Genomic DNA, 18,816 nt, shown 5'->3' with positions numbered 1-18,816 from the left:
CTAACATTCTGATAGTGGATAATCCCCCATTTATTCTATGTTGTAGTTTATTTTTGTGTGATTGTGTTGCTAAATAGAATGTTTTTTCACATTTGGTACCATTCCAATATTCCAGGTAGGGTGTAGCTCCCTCTCTCTGCTCCAGAAATTCATCTGGACTTCAGAAGAGTTACTCCCTGTTACTTGCTTCATAATTGATCATATTTACATTTTTTTTTTTAAGTGTATTTTCTTCAACCTGAGTCTTCCTTTTTCAAATATTCTGCACTACATTCTGCTAGAATTTACCATGAAGAAAACAAAGAAATACACCACTCTGTTTGGATAAGTGTAAAAGGGATGGTATCTGAAAAGAGCCCCACACCTTGGGAGGACTACATATATCATAGAATCATAGAATCATACAGCACAGAAGGAGTCCATTCGGTCCATCCTGCCTATGCTGGCTCTTTGAAGGAGAGCTATCCAATTAGTCCCACTCCCCCTGCTCTTTCCCCATAGCCCTGCAAATATTTCCTTTTCAAGTATATGTTCAATTCCCTTTTGAAAGTAACTATTGAATCTGCTTCCATCGCCCTTTTCAAGCTGGGAATTCCCTCAGAGCTGATCCCACTCGCCGCCCTAACTTCGCCGGAAAATCCCAATTGCTCGCGTAAAACTGGATTTTCGCCAAAGAGACGGCAACGGGGAGGGAGCAACTTTGAGGAAATTCCCAGCCACAGTTTTAAAAAAAAAAGGAAAACACTTCCGGGCAAATTCAGCGAGGCAGCACTCCAGAGCAGAGCCTCGATGCATGAGTCAGAGTCCCAGGACTATAGTGTTACATATGCACCTCTGACTCATTCCCCTTTCTAGTAAGACCGCACTCCTGACGCAGTGCTTCGCTGAATTTGTCCTTTGTGACTGATTATAAACCATGATAACCTGTGAACGGTGTTAAGTATAGGCAGCTTGCGGAAGCTCCATTTAAAGTGCTACAATAAAATGTGATTGTCATTTCATTAGTATGATTGTTAAAAGTGACATGCTGTTCATTTTGAAACAGAGTTTTGGTCCACAGTACAAAGCTGTTGTGTCTTGTCCCAGCTAACACCAGCCAAACAGACAGCTTGATCCTGCAGGTAAGCAATGTGGCTCTTGAATTGAATTATGCAATAAATACAATAAAAGAACATGTTGGAACAATGCCAGATAATATAATGCAATCGGTTGCTAGGCTACTGAAGTCGAAAAGGGCTATGTCATAATGGTGTCATTAAAGCTCCCTTTGTATTTTCTATAATGATTGCATCTAAGAGGAATGGGAGGCAACAAGTGCACATAAATGATTAAATAAAATTTATGTTTTATTTGGGCTGTTTTTTAATTTTGAATTGTCTGAACGACCAAAATGAAATGTTAATTGCATTGATCAATTGACCAAATATCAGCCGTGAGGGTGAGAGGCCACAACATTATATGCCCAATGATGAGGTTATTGAATATTGTACTGGCATAACAATTCGTTAACATCTAGCTATGTGGAAGATGGTGAATTGAGTGCAAGTCTATTTACAGTACTGGCAGGTTCTACGGAGGGCAGAATCAGGAGCCAGATCAACGTGTGCTTTGGATTTAGAATTGGATCATTGAAAATTGCCTCTGTGCAAGTTCAGCTGATTGATCCTCCCAAGGGAAGTGAACACCTTGACAAAAGTCTTGTCAACCCCAGTGAGAAAGAAACGCCACAGAGAATAATCCCAGCAAGGAAATGGACATCTGTCACAGCCTGAACTAGCAGTCGGGAACAAATCAATAAACCCACTAGATCGCCATGGGGACAGGTGCCTCAGATACATAACTATTAAGCTACTGTGGTGGGTCAGATATTGACACGAAGTGCATGAGAATAAACTAAAGGCCCCATCGAGCTGTTGTCAGTCCCAGAACTTATGAATAAATGTACAGTCTTTCAGCCCAAAGTTAACAAAATGGCTGCATGAGGGTAGCGTCTTTTTCACTCAAGGCACAAGAAGTCTAAATTCAAATCGTCCAAATACAACCACAGTCCACATTATTTTTCCATATAAATCCAAAAAGTCCAATATTCAGCTTGAGAATTTCAGTTCAGCCTCATCCCTAAGAAGGGTGAAGTCTCCAAGCTTTAGGAACATAGGAACAGGAGATGACCATTCAGCCCCTTGAGCCTGTGAGAACATAAGAAATAGGAGCAGGAATAGGCCAATCGGCCCCTCGAGCCTGCTCCGCCATTTAAGAAGATCATGGCTGATCTGATCCTAACCTCAAATCTAAATTCATGTCCAATTTCCTGCCCGCTCCCTGTAACCCCTAATTCCCTTTACTTCTAGGAAACTGTCTATTTCTGTTTTAAATTTATTTAATGATGTAGCTTCCACAGCTTCCTGGGGCAGCAAATTCCACAGACCTACCACCCTCTGAGTGAAGAAGTTTCTCCTCATCTCAGTTTTGAAAGAGCAGCTCCTTATTCTAAGATTATGACCCCTAGTTCTCGTTTCACCCATCCTTGGGAACATCCTTACCGCATCCACCCGATCAAGCCCCTTCACAATCTTATATGTTTCAATAAGATCGCCTCTCATTCTTCTGAACTCCAATGAGTAGAGTCCCAATCTACTCAACCTCTCCTCATATGTCCGCCCCCTCATCCCCGGGATTAACCGAGTGAACCTTCTTTGTACTGCCTCGAGAGCAAGTATGTCTTTTCTTAAGTATGGACACCAAAACTGTATGCAGTATTCCAGGTGCGGTCTCACCAATACCTTATATAACTGCAGCAATACCTCCCTGTTTTTATATTCTATCCCCCTAGCAATAAAAGCCAACATTCCGTTGGCCTTCTTGATCACCTGCTGCACCTGCATACTAACCTTTTGATTTTCTTGCACTAGGACCCCCAGATCCCTTTGTACTGCAGTACTTTCCAGTCTCTCGCCATTAAGCAAATAACTTGCTCTCTGATTTTTCCTGCCAAAGTGCATAACCTCACATTTTCCAATATTGTATTGCATCTGCCAAATCTCCGCCCACTCACCCAGTCTGTCCATATCCCCTTGTAGGTTTTTTATGTCCTCCTCACTCGCCACTTTCCCTCCCATCTTTGTATCATCTGCAAACTTTGATATGTTACACTCGGTCCCCTCCTCCAAATTGTTAATATAGATTGTAAAGAGCTGGGGACCCAGCACCGACCCCTGCGGAACACCACTGGCTACTGGTTGCCAGTCCAAGAATGAACCGTTTATCCCAACTCTCTGCTTCCTGTTAGATAACCAATCCTCCACCCATGCCAGAATATTACCCCCAATCCAGTGATTCTTTATCTTGAGCAATAATCTTTTATGTGGCACCTTGTCGAATGCCTTCTGGAAGTCTAAATACACTACGTCCACTGGTTCCCCTTTATCCACCCTGTACGTTATGTCCTCAAAGAACTCAAGCAAATTTGTCAGACATGACTTCCCCTTCGTAAAGCCATGCTGACTTTGTCCTATTAAATTATGTTTATCCAAATGTTCTGCTACTGTCTCCTTATTAATAGACTCCAAAATTTTACCCACCACAGATGTTAGGCTAACTGGTCTATAATTTCCAGCCTTCTACCTACTACCCTTTTTAAATAACGGTGTTGCATTAGCAGTTTTCCAATCTGCCGGGACTTTTGCCGAGTCCAGAGAATTTTGGAAAATTATTGCCAAAGCATCCACAATCCCTACTGCCACTTCCCTCAAGACCCTAGGATGTAAGCCATCAGGTCCAGGGGATTTATCTGCCTTGAGTCCCATTAATGTACTGAGTACCAATTGCTTAGTGATTTTAATCGTATTTAGCTCCTCCCCCCCCTAGAGCCCCCTGTTTGTCCAGTGTTGGGATATTCTTAGTGTCCTCTACCGTAAAGACTGAAACAAAATATTTGTTCAGCATTTTTGCCATCTCCATGTTTCCCACCATTAATTTCCCGGTCTCATCCTCTAAGGGACCTACGTTTGCCTTAGCCACCCTTTTTCTTTTTATATAACTGTAGAAACTCTTGCTATCTGTTTTTATATTTTTTGCTAATTTATTTTCATAATCTATCTTCCCTTTCTTAATCAATCCTTTAGTTACTTTTTGCTGTCTTTTGAAGACTTCCCAATCTTCTATCCTCCCACTAAGTTTGGCTACCTTATAGGTCCTTGTTTTTAGTCGGATACTATCCTTAATTTCTTTACTTAGCCACGGATGGCTGACATTTCTTTTACACCCTTTTTTCCTCGGTGGAATATATATTTTTTGAAAGTTGTAAAATAACTCCTTGAATGAACACCACTGCTCATGTACCGTTTTACCCTTTAATCTATTTTCCCAGTGTTGTGGGAAAATCACCACTCGGAGTCAGACTTAAAGATTCATTGGACAAAGTACTTTGGGAGAAGAACCGGACACTCCGCAGTGTACGCAGCCACCTTCTCAACTTCAAAATGGTTGTCGCGCTTTTTTATACCTTTCAAGTACAGACTTTCAGCAGCTATTACATTATTAGTCTTGATTAGTTACACATTAGCCAATTAGGCCCCCACAGCAACAATTGACCTCCAATCACATTAAAACAACTGTTATCAACTTAAGACAGTCTGGTCTTTGTCTATCCAGTCTGGTTCTGTAGTTTTTATCAGCTCGTTGTGAAATGTCTTTGTAACTCCAGACTGTAAGTCAGCTTTCTAAACACACAAGCTCAGCATTTTTTAATGTCGTCTCACACAGTCCATCTTGAGCAGAATCCATTTTGTTTAGTAGAGTCCATTTTGTTTAGTAGTACACTAATTTGTCATATGTTATGTTTAAGCTTTTAATTATGGTTAGTCTGGTCTGCGCAAAGCGCATTTCAGTGTGGTCTCGGGGCAGTGACCGCAGCCACGCACACACTAGTCACTTAAGGTCATCTTTGGCTTTAACCCAACAGCTTAAATTTTACTTTAAACCAACAGCTTAGATTTTACTTTAACACCCAGTCCACTTTAATCAATTCCGCTCTCATACCATCATAGTCTCCTTTATTCAAGCTCAGTACGCTTGTTTGAGAACCAACCTTCTCACCCTCTAATTGGATATGGAATGTAACCATGTTATGGTCACTCATTCCAAGGGGACCCTTAACTAGGACATTATTAATTAATCCTGGCTCATTACACAGGACCAGGTCCAAGGTTGCTTGCCCCCTTGTAGGATCAGTTACATACTGCTCAAGAAATCCATCCCTGATGCACTCAATGAACCCTTCCTCAAGGCTGCCCTGCTCAATTTGATTTGTCCAGTTAATATGATAGTTAAAATCCCCCATAATTATAGCTGTTCTGCTATTCAATTACATCATGGCTGATCTGTATCTTAACTCCATTTACCCACCTTGGTTCCATATCCTTTAATACCTTTGCCTAACAAAAATCTTATCAATCTTAGTTTTCAAATTTTCAATTACCCCCTAGCCTCAACAGCTTTTCAATCTTCCCATTTGCGGAGCAGGCTCGAGGGGCCGATTGGCCTACTCCTGCTCCTATTTCTTATGTTCTTATGTTCTCCTAAGATAAATATAGATGACTGAGGCCATTTGAGCCATCCTTCCAAAAATGCCTAAAATTGCACCCCCCCCACCCCCGACAACCCCTCACACTGCATCCCCTGCCTCTTGAAATATGGGGTGGAACTTTCCACTTCAGCAGTCGTGTAAAATGGGCGTTGGCAACTTGCCCCTCCATTATACACCCCATCTGATAAATCAAACGGGCTATATAATGGGCGGCCGATCCACTCGTGCCTGTATTAAGCCCCCACCGATGTTGAAATACATGGAGTATTTTCCTCCACTACCTGACCTCGAGACATATCCAGATAGTAATTAGTCTTTGTGTGAAGAAGTTCTTCCTGACATCATTCCTGAACTTGCCTTTTTATCAATTTGTATCTACTTTCCCTTGTCCTATGGTCATGGCTTAACTTGAAATAGTGCTCAGGATTATCCTTTTCAATTTTGCATTGGCACAGAATGTCAATTTTATCTTCATGTTGTGGTGCATTGGAATGCAGCTTCTGGCCAAGGCCGTGTCCCAACAGTAATACCTGGCAGGAATTGTCATACAGAGTGCCAGCGAGAAAGTGGCTTTTTACTCCAGTAACTTATTAAAAAATCAGCCTAACTTTGATCATTCTTCTCATTTGGTGTACATATTGAGAAAGGATTGTTGCGACAGCTAAACAAACATGGGTTAAACTTCCAGCGCTGATCGATCCTGATTCTTTGCAATATGCTCTAGTCAAATTGCCACAAAAACAATCCATTGTGTCAGTGCCAAAAATTTATTTTAATACATGTTTGTTTCTTGGACTGGGTACAGGGTGGGCGGGGTGAGTGGGGGTATTATCAGTCAGGGTTTCCACTCCTGATCTCCAAGATGTCGGGTGAAGACAGTTTCAGGCTGTGACTTGCTTCCTCCCCCTCCTCTTCCTCTTCCTCCTCCTCCTCCCCTCCCACTGTTCAATTGTCTGCCTACACTCACTGTCAAGGCTTGAACATGAATATAGGGCAATTGGATGAAGTACTCGAGGGCAGACTGTGCCCATGGAAACCATGCCCAACAAGGAGTCAATGCGCGCAGGAGATGGCGAGGCAAAATTGTCAAGAAGAGAAAAAATTATTCCAGTGCCTTGCTCAGATGAAAGATTGAACAGTTTTGTGGCCATGTACCAAAATAGATCAATTAAGGAGCATACGAAATGTCCAGCACAAACCTTAATGAAGTCAGTTAGCAGTATTGTGCACTGGGATAAAATGTGGACATTTCTTAAGTTAAGTTTCTATTCAGCTGAAGACGTAATGCTTTATTCCTGTTTGCAATTTTGGCTATGTTACCAACGTTTGATGATGTATATAGTAAGCACAGGGGCACTTTTTAGTAAATAGACTTTTATATATTTGATTTATAGAGGGTAACTGTTTTATTGCTCAAAGGATTAAAAATTGCAATGTGTAGACCTTCTTTCTTTTCCTACCAGATGTAGGAGATTTTATGAAAGTCGTTCCAGTGGGAGCCATATCCTACTGTTATACAGCACTGGTATGGAGTACAAATGTGAGCTATAAATCAGTACAAATTCTCCGTTGGTCTTTCACTGGGAACGGAAATATAAAACTACTCTAAATGAGGGGTATGAGTTACACGGAAAGATTACATCACCGAAGGTGGTATTCTTTCAAACTGAGAAGATTGATGGTGGATTTGGCAGAGGTGGGCAAAATGATGAACGGAATAGACAAGGTTCACATGGTTAAATCAAAGACAAGAGGCCATGATTTTAGGTAAAGCACGAGACATTTAATGGGAGAGATTAGAAGAAACTTTTTCATACAAAGAGTTACTAGAATGTGGAATGATCAATGTGAAGTTGATTACAGCATTCAAAAAGGTACTGGCTAATTGCTTAAAGAATTAAAAGCGTTGGTGGATAAAGCAGAAAAATGGGATCAGAATGGGGGAAAAGAGCAAGTAAGGGAGACTGTAAAACCAGCCCCCAACTGGATACTAAACTCATTTCAGATAAGAAGGCAAAATGACCACCTCCTGTTCTGATTTCTTTGTTTCTGTGATCTGAAGTACTTATAAATGAAATGTTGCATTTATATAGCACCTCATCATGTTGAAACTTCTTAAAGTGCTTCACAAGATGAATAACTTTGAAAAGGATTGATTATTATGCATGTTTTAGTGCATTTAAATGTTTGTTTAGCTGTTCTCTTTTATTGATTATAGCAATATAACGTCATTGAATTTCAAGATTATTTATTGTCATTGTAGTAAAGTATGTGTCTAGTATACTAAATGCAACTCGTATCATTTTAAATGCAGATAGATTTCCCAGCCTCTCTCCTGGTCACGTTTTCTCGACCTGCTCCTGCAATGTACAACCAGCATTTCACTGATATAGATGAAGTGTCCAGAAAACAGATTACAAGTATCCAGCAGAAACATTCCCTGCTTTTGTAAGTACTTCTACTGTGAGAAGTCCTTTGGCTGTGTCTTTGGAAACTGATTCTCATGGCTCATCCATAACATGATTGCTGTAATGCTCTTTCTTTCAAAGAGCCGGCACAGGCATAATGGGCCGAAATGCCTCCTTCTGTGCTGTATGATTCTATGCAGTGTGTCAAATTGGTTATTATGTCAGTGGGAGTCCATGTCAGGCCTGTGTTTCAGCAAAATTAATACAATTTTATTTGAAGACTTCACTGACTGTATGGATAAAGGGAATGCAGGAGTGGTGTGAATGGATTTGCAGAAGGTATTCAAAAAGATGACACGTTGGAGGCTTGTTACATTTCCTCATACTATATTCCTCAATTTTTGTATTAGCATGGATAGAAAGTTGATTGATGGACAGGGGACAAAGGAATGGGATTAATGGGTGTTGCTCAGATGGGAGAAGAGTTGGAAGTGGTATACCCCAAGGGTCATTGCTGAATCTACATTTGTACTTGCTATAGAAGGGTGATTTGGGTTGCAGGCATAGGAAGCACAGTATCGAAATTTACTGGTGACACAAAAGTAAAGGGTTTGGGAAACAGCGAGGAGGACAAAAACAGAATGGGCAGACAGGTGGCAGATGCATTTTATTGTGGAGAGGTGATACCCTGTGGGAGAAATAAATAAATAATGAGAGTAGACACTCAATGGGATGAAAATACGTAACTCCCTTTCAGTGCAAGTGAAGTAGATAAAGCAGCAGAAAAAGGTCAATAGCATTTTAGCTTAGCACACAAGAGCAAAGAGTTTACAATAAATTTGTAAAAGTCAATGGTTACACCACAGTAGAGTACTTGTGCTGTTTTGGATACCCCATTATAGATAGGACAATAAAACCTACAAGAGCATACAGCACAGATTTACTAAGATGATAGCAGGGATGAGAAATAATAGCTATGAGGAGAGACTTGAGATAGTGGGACTATTTCCAGTGGAGCAGAGGAGGCTAAGAGGAGATTTAATACAAGTTTTTAAAATCGTAAAGGGTGATAGGGAAAGACTACTTCCTCTGCTTGAGGAGTTGGTGACAAGGGGTAATCAATTAAATATTGCCACTTTGAGATTCAAGAGAAAGGTCAAGATCAATAATTGCTGCAGAAAGTTGTTAAGAGCGTGGAGTGATTTGCCATTGGGCGTAGTTGAAATAGAGGCCATTGCATCTTTCAAAGGAAGAGTAAGTTATCATTTGAAGGAGAAGATACCAGGGCTATGAGGAGAGAGCAGGGCACTGGGATTCATTTTGGAATGCTCTAGCAAAGACATGTTGGGTCAAATGACCACCTTCTGTGCTGTAAATGTCTATGCTTTTGTATGCTGTTGTTTGTATTACATCTACTTTCCAAGGCTGCTCTGCATAGTGTAATTCAAAACAGATGTACAGTGCTATAACTTCCAATCTTATTAATCACGGGACTGCCAACAACTCCAGATAATTGTGTTCTCTCTGAGCCAGCTTTTATTTTAAGTTTTAGCTCACAAGCTATCATAGATAAAAAGTACCCCAACAGTAGCAGTAACATGACACTGGATTACAACAGTAGCTATTGTCCAGCCCTATACTGCAAAAATAAAATTTGTAGGAAAGCTATATCGATCTATACTGTCTTGCAAACAGCACATGCAAATGTCACAATCCAGGCTTCATACATTGCCACAGATGCTGGATACGAGCATATTCAAAAGTTCCCCGTCACAAACAACAATTAAACACTGAATAATTTCAGGATGTGTTTCATTATAGCAAAAAGCCAAAATATTGCAGATGCTGGAATCTGAAATAGAAAAAAAACAGAAAATGCTGGAGACACTCAGCAGGTCAGACAGCATCTCTGGAGAGTGGTAAGTAGGGTTAACATTTCAGGCTGATGGTTGTGATGAAAGGTCATTGGCCTGAAACCTTAACCCTACATTCCTCTCTACACAGATGCTGCCTGACATCCTGAGTGTTTCCAGCAATTTTTTTTATTATTATCGCAGTTAGACTTTCTAGCTTTAAAGGGACAGGCCACCTAAAACACAAGTATACCTTAGCAGCAGAATAATACATTCTGCATCAAATAGTACATCAAATTCTAAAACAGTGCATCATCCAACTTACTATAAGCAATGCAACAGGAGATCTGCTATTACATCTTTCAAAACGCAGGCATTTATGCTTTGCCTGTCTTTCCTTTTTCTCCTATCGAATCTTTATCCCTATTCCCTTTTATTTTCCTTATTTTAAGAATACATTCACTTATAGAATCATAGAAGGTTACAGTACGGAAGGAGGCCGTTCGGTCCATCGAGTCCATGCCAGCTCTATGCATGAGCAATCCAACTAGTCCCACTCCCCTACCCTCTCCCCATAGCCCTGCATATTTTTTTCATTTCAAGTATTTATCCAGTTCCCTTTTGAAGGCCGTGATTGAATCTGCCTCCACCACCCCCTCGGGCAGTGCATTCCAGATCACAACCACTCGCTGTGTAAAAAAGTTTTTCCTCATATCACTTTTGGTTCTTTTGCCAATCACCTTAAATCTGTGCCCTGTGACCCTTCTGCCAATGGGAACAGTTTCTCTCTATCTAGACCCTTCATGATTTTGAATACCTCTATCAAATCTCCTCTCAATCTTCTCTATTCCAAGGAGAACAATCCCAGCTTCTCCAGTCTATCCACGTAATTTAAGTCCCTCATCCCTGGAATCATTCTAGTAAGTCTCCTCTGCACCCTTTCTAAAGCCTTCATATCCTTCTTAAAGTGCGGTACCCAGAACTGGACACAATACTCCAGTTGTGGTCGAACCAGTGTTTTATAAAGGTTCATCATGACTTCCTCGCTTTTGTACTCTATGCCTCTATTTATAAAGCCCAGGACCCCGTATGCTTTTTTAACCGCTTTCTCAACCTGCCCTGCCAACTTCAACGATTTGTGCACATATACCCCCAATATACCCTCTCTCTGTTCCTCTACCCCTTTTAGGATTGTGCCCTCTAGTTTATATCGCCTCTCCTCATTTTTCCTACCGAAATGCATCACCTCGCATTAAACCTCATCTGCCACGTGTCAGCCCATGCCACGAGCCTGTCTATATCCTCTTGAAGTCTATCACCATTGTCCTCACTGTTTATTACCCTTCCAAGTTTTGTGTCATCTGCAAATTTTGAAATTGTGCCCTGTACTCCCAAGTCCAAATCATTAATATATATCAAGAAAAGCAGTGGTCCCAGCACCGATCCCTGGGGAACACCACTGCACACCTCCCTCCAGTCCGAAAAACAATCGTTCACCACTACTCTCTGTTTCCTATCATTTAGCCAATTCTGTATCTATGTTGCTATTGCCTCCTTTATTCCATGGGCTGCAATCTTAATAGCAAGCCTACCAAGTGGCACTTTATCAAATGCTTTTTGAAAATCCATATACACCACATCAACTGCATTGCCCTCATCTACCCTCTCTGTTACCTCATCAAAATATCCTAACAAATTTGATTAGATATCTCTATCTAATCAAATCAATTCTACCCTTTTTTTATTTTGCCATTTTTCATCTTTTCCCCTCTACTGCAGCCATTAACTCTTGCTCCTCTTAGCTCATCCAAGTGGCCATTCTTCACGTGTGAGCCCAGACAGTGAGCGTCAGCAAGCTCCTCAGCTGTGTGGGGCATCACAGTTGAGGCTGCTGCGATGTCGCTCAATGTCCAAGCATGTGGACTTTTCACCAAGGGTCAGTGGGCAGTGAACAAAACAGGAACCCTGGCTGATTTGTTCCTTCCCAAGCCCAGAGTTGCTGAGGCCTGTTTTAGCTTCTGATTGTGATCCCAGCTCACTAACTGTGATGCTGAAAACCACTTTAACATCAATTTGGAAGTTACACTGCTGCATATCAGTTTTTAATTGCGTTGTGCAGCCGAGAATCAAACCTGGTCATTATGGTTGAGAGCTAGACTAGGCAGTGCCTTTAATGACTAGGCAATCAGTGGAGCATTCCTAATAAACAGCTTCATTTACCATATTTTTCCCCTAAGCCCTACTGTTTCATTTTTGAAGTGTGACGCACATGGAAAAAAATTCCCTCAGATCCCGTAGCAAACTAGCTCCAAAGGCTATTTTGTTTTTCCAGCCAATAGAGGCCTAAAGGCTCCAAAGATTGACCTGGTCGCATCGTACGTGTGACCAGGTCAACCTTTGACACGTAACCTGTATGCACCAAACTAAGACTGCTGCGGCTGGGCTATTTGCCTTGTCCATAATATCAGCCACACAATTGTACACAGATGAGAGTTAAAATACGTCTTGATTGGTGATTGTAACTTGTTCCAGCACGCGGACACTGAATTTTTGTGTCTGATAACGAGCTTGTTGACTTGAGCACCAATTCATTTTTCTGGTGTCAGGTAGACCCTTTTACACAAAGGTCGATACACCCGTGGAACGAGTTACCAGGAAGGAGCTGGCCCCAATAGCTCAGCTGATCAATTCACTGCACTTTGTGGAACTGAGGAATACCGACCAGAACGATCCCAGATTTGGCTGATCTGTCGCAGTGAGAATTGGGGCATTAAAATTAGCCTCAGTACCCTGGGCTACGGGATAGAAACATCAGCCTGGGTTACTTTATACATTGGGTTGCTGAGTAATAATTAGAAGCTGAAAGCCTGACTGATGTTTTTCCTTTTGCCCTCTCTAGCCATGGTGTAAAGGTCAGATATTGTGCCTCCTCTTCCAACCTGGCTGAGATCAGAGCACAGAATAGAGATTAAACTTGGGAGCATCCTGATCTGCATGGCGCAGTACATTTATCCGTTGAGTAGATATGTGCTTTGGCTTTCATTTTAATAGTAAATTAAAATATTTCTGAGGTATTATGTACTGTTTTTGAGTCAGTATCATTGTGTTCTAAGATTAATGAAGCAGCCCCTGTTTGTATAGACCTGTCTAGCACAGTGTTTTGGAACACTATTTATCTCTCTGATCTGGGTTTTAATCCAAGTCCTCTCATTTTCTCATGCAATTAAAAGGCAATGCTCAGCTCCTCTGCCAGAGATCTTGATCAAATTTCCAGAGAATGCAACACCTCAAACAAAATTTCTCCATCAATTTGATACTAATTGACAATGATTTGGCAATTCTGATGTGGATGAAGTGTGTGAGAATGTTAAAGATAAGTGACAGCTCTTAAGAAAGCAGAGCTTTTCCTCAGATTAGGGCTGAGACACGTTGTCAGAGGAAGTTTTGACTTGTGTCATGCCTCACTTGAGACCCGTTGATGTTTACGCTGGGTGGAAAAATGTTCCGATTCTTGAGCACTGGTCTCATTCACTATGACAACACTTGTAGGGATCTGAGTATTTATGTCACAACATTTTCACTGTTGTTCTGATGGCTTCTGCAGGGTGGAAGAAGAGGAGAAAAACTTGCTCTGGACAAAACGTTCATTCTGTAACAGCTCAAACTGCTTCCTTCCTCTCTTACTGGGCAGTGCACCCAGCTGGGAGTCAGGTTCTCTGCCTGAGATTTACGCAGTGCTCAGGAGGTGGAGCTTTTCAGCAAACCCTTTAGAGTCACTGGGACTTTTGCTTTCAAGGTAGGAATCTGGCTTATCTCCCAGTGATTTTCCTCCTCCTTATCTAAAATGTTATGGAACTAATTGTCTTTATTTAAAACAAATGTTTCCTATAGACTATCTTTAATCAGTTTCATGCTTGGGATAACATAGTCTTAGAGTAAAATAAAAGCTGTACTACAATACACACTTATTACTGGGAGATGCAATGAGTTACAGTACTGTCTTTTCACCTCTTGGACCTAAACACAAACTGACGGGATGAAAATCTCCTCTATCTGTAATGAAAGGGTCTTGAGAAAAATGTGTTTGTGCAGTGTCAAGCCTAGTAGGCATGATTTAATGGCATAAAACCGCCCATAATTGTGCAGTCTCAGTCAGAGGGGGCACAAGGATAGCTGGTATAGGAAGTATTGTAATGGTGCAATGTTGATGCAGTGGTGTTAGGATGAAGATGGGGTTCAGAGGTAGATGAAGTAATACTGTGCATCTGGATGATCTGCCACTAAGTGCAACAGTTTCACTCCCCTACTGCAAACATTTCAGAAGAATCAGACACGCATGTTAGATCATTTGCCTGCCGAACTTCAGAAATCTGCAGTGACCCGTTGAAGAAGCTGTTTTTGTGATTTTTTTTGTCACATTCACCTCTCTGGGATTGAAAGCACTAAATATGGATTTGATGTTTTATACAATTTTGTGCACTAATAATTTCTATGAACTTCTTTACCCAGAGAATGATTAGAATGTGGAACTCGCTACCCACAAGGAGTAGTTGAGGTGAATAGCATAGATGCATTTAGGGGAAGCCAGATAAACACATGAGGGAGAAAGGAATAGAAGGATATGTTGATAGGGTTAGATGAAGTAGGGAGGGAGGACGTTCGTGTAGAGCATAAACACCGGCATAGACCAGTTGGGACAAAGGATCTGTTTCTGTGCAGTGCATTCCGTGTAATTCTATGAATGGATAATTTATTATTAATTGCCTTTTCCATTTTGTTTTTATTGAACAAATTTTTTAAGTATGAGTTAAAGATAACTGTGTGGTAAGCTATTAAGCAGACTTCTTTAGATCAGGGGTGTCCAATCTGCAGCCCTAGGGTCACGAGCCTTGTTGAACAGGCCCGCAGTGTGCCATAACACCGATCTTTTCATGCTTACTTGTTTGTACTTGTTGATTTGTCCTGTTTCAGTTTTGCAGGCTTTTAGGTTTGGATAGGGCTATCGCCTCAATGGAGGATAAACCCTCAATCAGTGCACCGAGATCTGTTCATATCGGCAACTGGAGATGCATGTAAATTAATGGGAACTTCGACTTAAACTTTACATGTGGGCCCTGAGGTTCCATAGAAACAAGAGTAGGCCATTCAGCCCCTCGTGCCTGTTCCACCATTCAATTACATCATAACTGATCTGTATCTTAACTCCATTTACCCGCCTTGGTTCTGTAACCCTTAATACCCTTGCCTAACAAAAATCTATCAATCTCAGTTTTGACATTTTCAATTGACCCTCAGCCTCAACAGCTTTTTGGGGAAGAGAGTTCCAAATTTCCATTACCTTTTGTGTGCTTCCTGACATCATCCCTGAACGAACTAGCTCTAATTTTGAGGTTATGCTCTCTTGTTCTGGACTTCCCCACCAGAGGAAATAATTTCTATCTATCCTATCAACTCCTTTGAATATCTTAAACACCTCAGTTAGATCACCCCTTAATCTTCTATACTCAAGGGAGTACAAGTCCAGTCTGTGCAACTTGTCCTCATAATTTAGCCCTTTTAATTTAATTTAACATGATACATACACACTTTGGCAAGCCATGAAGACAAAAAGTTTGCACACTGCTTCTGTGGAGTTTTTATTTTCATAAATTTCTAAACTGTATTTGACAGGATAATATACTGTTACGAGCAGTTACAGACACTAGAATGTAATGGGAGGAGGTTTAGATAAGCAGCCTCACAGCCCTATGTTTAGAGGATAAACTGATACCATCTTTCAACATTCCTGTCAATGGAAGTACAAGAAGCCAGTCATCACAGGCTAATCAATTTGAGGCAATGCTCTGCTGGCAAAGCCTGTTCCTACTCTGCCCTCCTGTTGTCTCCAATTTGGAAATAAAAAACCTGGCTAGCAAATGGATATGTAACTACACTAAATAATGTTAAACAGGTTGGGTTCAGCACTTGGCAGACGCAACCTAATTCATTTCTTACAGGGCTCACTGCCACCAAAACCACCTGCTTCAATGGGAATGGGTCTTGCCAGCTGCTAGGATGTAATAAGGAGGAGGGAGGAACTGCGATCTGCTCTTGATGAGAGGTTGCATGGAGATGGGAGGACTTGTTTTTGAAACGAGGAAAAAAAATGTTTTGGTGGATGCTAAAATGTGAGACACAAAAAAAATCAATGACTACAGTATCATAGCATCAGGGTATGATACATCACAGAAGGAGGCCATTCGGTCCATTGTGCCTGTGCCAGCTCTTTGAGAGAGCTATCCAATTAGTCCCATTCCCCTGCTCTTTCCCCAAAGCCCTGTTAATTTTTTCCCTTCAAGTATTTACGCAATTCCCTTTTGAAAGTTATTATTGAATCTGCTTCCACCACCCTCACAGGCAGCGCATTCCAGATCATTGCATCTCGCTGCATAAAAAAATGCTTCCTCATGTTGCCTCTGGTTCTTTTGCCAATCACCTTAAATCCGTGTCCTCTGGTTACCAACCCTTCTGCCACTGGAAACAGATTCTCCTTATTTACTCTGTCAAAACCGTTCATGGCCTAGAGGTGTTTATATTATTGTCAAAATCTTACAAAATAAATCTCTAAATGAACTGCTTTTGCAATGTAAGGGTCATATTTTCCTCAATGCATTGATTTTGACAGAGGCGTAGAAAAGCTATTTATTAATTTGTGCCACAAGTCTATTCATGGAAATTGGCAGGAAAAAAATCATTTTTATTGCTCAAGGCTACGGCCTTCTTAACTGCTGATAAAGAGCAACTTGTGCAGAATTACATAGAAAGGAATCAACAAAATGTGAGTCCTGGATTTAGTCAGCTGAATGAAAGGCAAAATTCCAAAGTAGCACCACAGCAATGACAGAAGGAGGATACAGAGGAGTTTTCATCCCCACAACATGGGAACACCAGCCATTGAAGGCTAACTCAGTGCAGGAAGAAATGGTGGCTCAAGAATGCAGAGGGCAGACAATGCGCCAGGCAGCAAATGTACAGCCATCAAATCAGAAACCCTCTGCATGAAAGAGAGTCGGTGCTTGGTGACATTCAGGTTCAGCAGGGAGACTGTGATTGAGGTGTGCCTTCTGGGCCACACAGATCTCAGGGACAATTAGCCATCCACACTGCGATACCAGTAGCGGTGAACAGCACTCCTTGTATGGCACAGGGTCCTTTTAACCACCCACGGCAATCAAATATTTTTTCACTCACTCCTTCATTTGGGAAGCCCTCTTGCACCTCACATTCACTTATCCTTCAAAGGGAACCAGCAACAGCAACAACAGAGGCAGCTATCAAATGCCAACGTATACAGGATCGGTATGTAGTCACTCAGTGGCCTACAAACAATTTGATGGCTATCAATATGTAAATAGTACACTCGCTAGCCACTGTAGCCTAGGAGACAGGTGCCTGAGGGGCTTATATGCAATTGGCCACTATTACTTTCCATTGGATATATTTATAGTCGTGTATTCTAGTTCTTTTACTTGTTTAGCTTTTGCGAAGACCGGTGTAATTTCAGTTGGCTTTACTTGGGACAATTTACACTTTCTGTTCTGCACAATAAAAGGATGGCAGACCGAAAGCTATATTAAAAATAAAATAATGTTACTCACTGTTTTGAGTGCATGTGATGGGCACGTTCAATGTCTTTCTCTTGTGTTCACTCATTGTGACGTGAAATTCTGGGTATGTGCCCTAGTTCGAAGTGTGCCCCTGGCTGAGGGAGTATCCATGCTGGGTGGCAGCACAGCCAACTGGCAAGCAACATTGGAAGTATAAAGTCTGCTTCCTTTGTGTACAACTAATCCTGATATACCAGCATCAGTGGCAAGAATCTCCTCTACTGGCATCACTGTGGTCTCATTGCTTTCAGAGATTGTACAGTTCTGGTGCACGGAACTCTGGCACGAGTGGCAACCAGATGCTCCTCTGCTTCTCCACGCGTGCCACTGCTAGAAGACATCGCCTCATGATCCCCATTAATCTGGGCGTTAAGATAATCTACTAATTCCACCCTTATGGCTATCTGTATCCATTCTACAAATGAGTTGAAGCCTGCCTGGTTTACTTCTTGGACTGTGGATCCCAAAACATATATAGCAACAATGGAAGTGTTCGTGAGATGCCAAGACCTTCATGACTGAGGTCACGCCTACATTTACCACTGATTTTGCTCCTTGCGCAACCTAACCATACCATCTTGCCCTGCCATGTATATGGAGGCAACTGAACTGCTCAACACAGCTCTTTCATCATGTATTTCCTTGGTTTGAAAATAGTCAGCCTACGGTTTGTACCCCAAGATGACTCGGGGGCATTTCCCCTGCACCTGCTTGACCCTTCATCACCTTTCATCTTTTTGCTACCCCTTCACCCCCATTACCCTGTGCTTTCTCATCCACATCGCTATATATTTGTCGCAAAGTATCTTCATTGGGTGCTTACTGCAAGTGCCATTGGTGCTCTGGTGACTGTTCATTTCTGGCAGTATGCTGAAGGCTGTTTGATTCTTGCTCTGTTAGGAGAGCAGATGGCACATTGAGTCCATATGCGCACACATCCATTGGATATTATAATTTCATTACATGAACGATCAAGCACTTGTGCACAATCAATGTACACATTGTTGCAACGTATGGTACAAATGAGTGAATGTATGATGAAGGTGATACATAACTGTTGGTCTGAATTCCCTTGAGTTAAGAAAATTGAGGGGTGATCTGATTGAAGTGTTTAAAATGTTAAACGGATTCGATGGGGTAAATATGGAGAAACTATTTCCTCTGATGGGGGAATCAAGGACCAGGGGGTATAATCTTGAAATTACAGCTAGGTCATTCAGGAGTGAAATCGGGAGGCTCTTTTTCACACAAAGGGTAGTAAAAATTTGGAACTCCCCCCCCCCCAAATGCTATGGATGCTGAGACAATTGGAGCTTTTAAGCCCG

At 41.5% G+C, this 18,816-nt stretch overlaps 1 protein-coding gene across 6 annotated transcripts in view; it reads left to right on the top strand.

Annotated features, from left to right (window-relative positions):
• The window catches only part of LOC137341562 (phosphatidylinositol 3-kinase C2 domain-containing subunit gamma-like), a 147,895-nt gene that overhangs the window by 51,042 nt on the left and 78,037 nt on the right, over positions 1–18,816 (top strand). For all 6 annotated transcript variants that reach the window (XM_068004750.1, XM_068004749.1, XM_068004747.1 and 3 more), the window contains exons 14-16: positions 1,046–1,121; positions 7,899–8,032; positions 13,450–13,641. In XM_068004750.1, coding sequence (XP_067860851.1) covers positions 1,046–1,121; positions 7,899–8,032; positions 13,450–13,641 — 402 coding nt within the window. The remainder of the gene's footprint in view (positions 1–1,045; positions 1,122–7,898; positions 8,033–13,449; positions 13,642–18,816) is intronic.

This window comes from Heptranchias perlo, chromosome 24, assembly GCF_035084215.1.
Source record: "Heptranchias perlo isolate sHepPer1 chromosome 24, sHepPer1.hap1, whole genome shotgun sequence".
Lineage (NCBI taxonomy): Eukaryota > Metazoa > Chordata > Chondrichthyes > Hexanchiformes > Hexanchidae > Heptranchias > Heptranchias perlo.
Note: the sequence above shows the minus strand (reverse complement) of the source record. Positions and strands in the feature narration are given on the sequence as shown.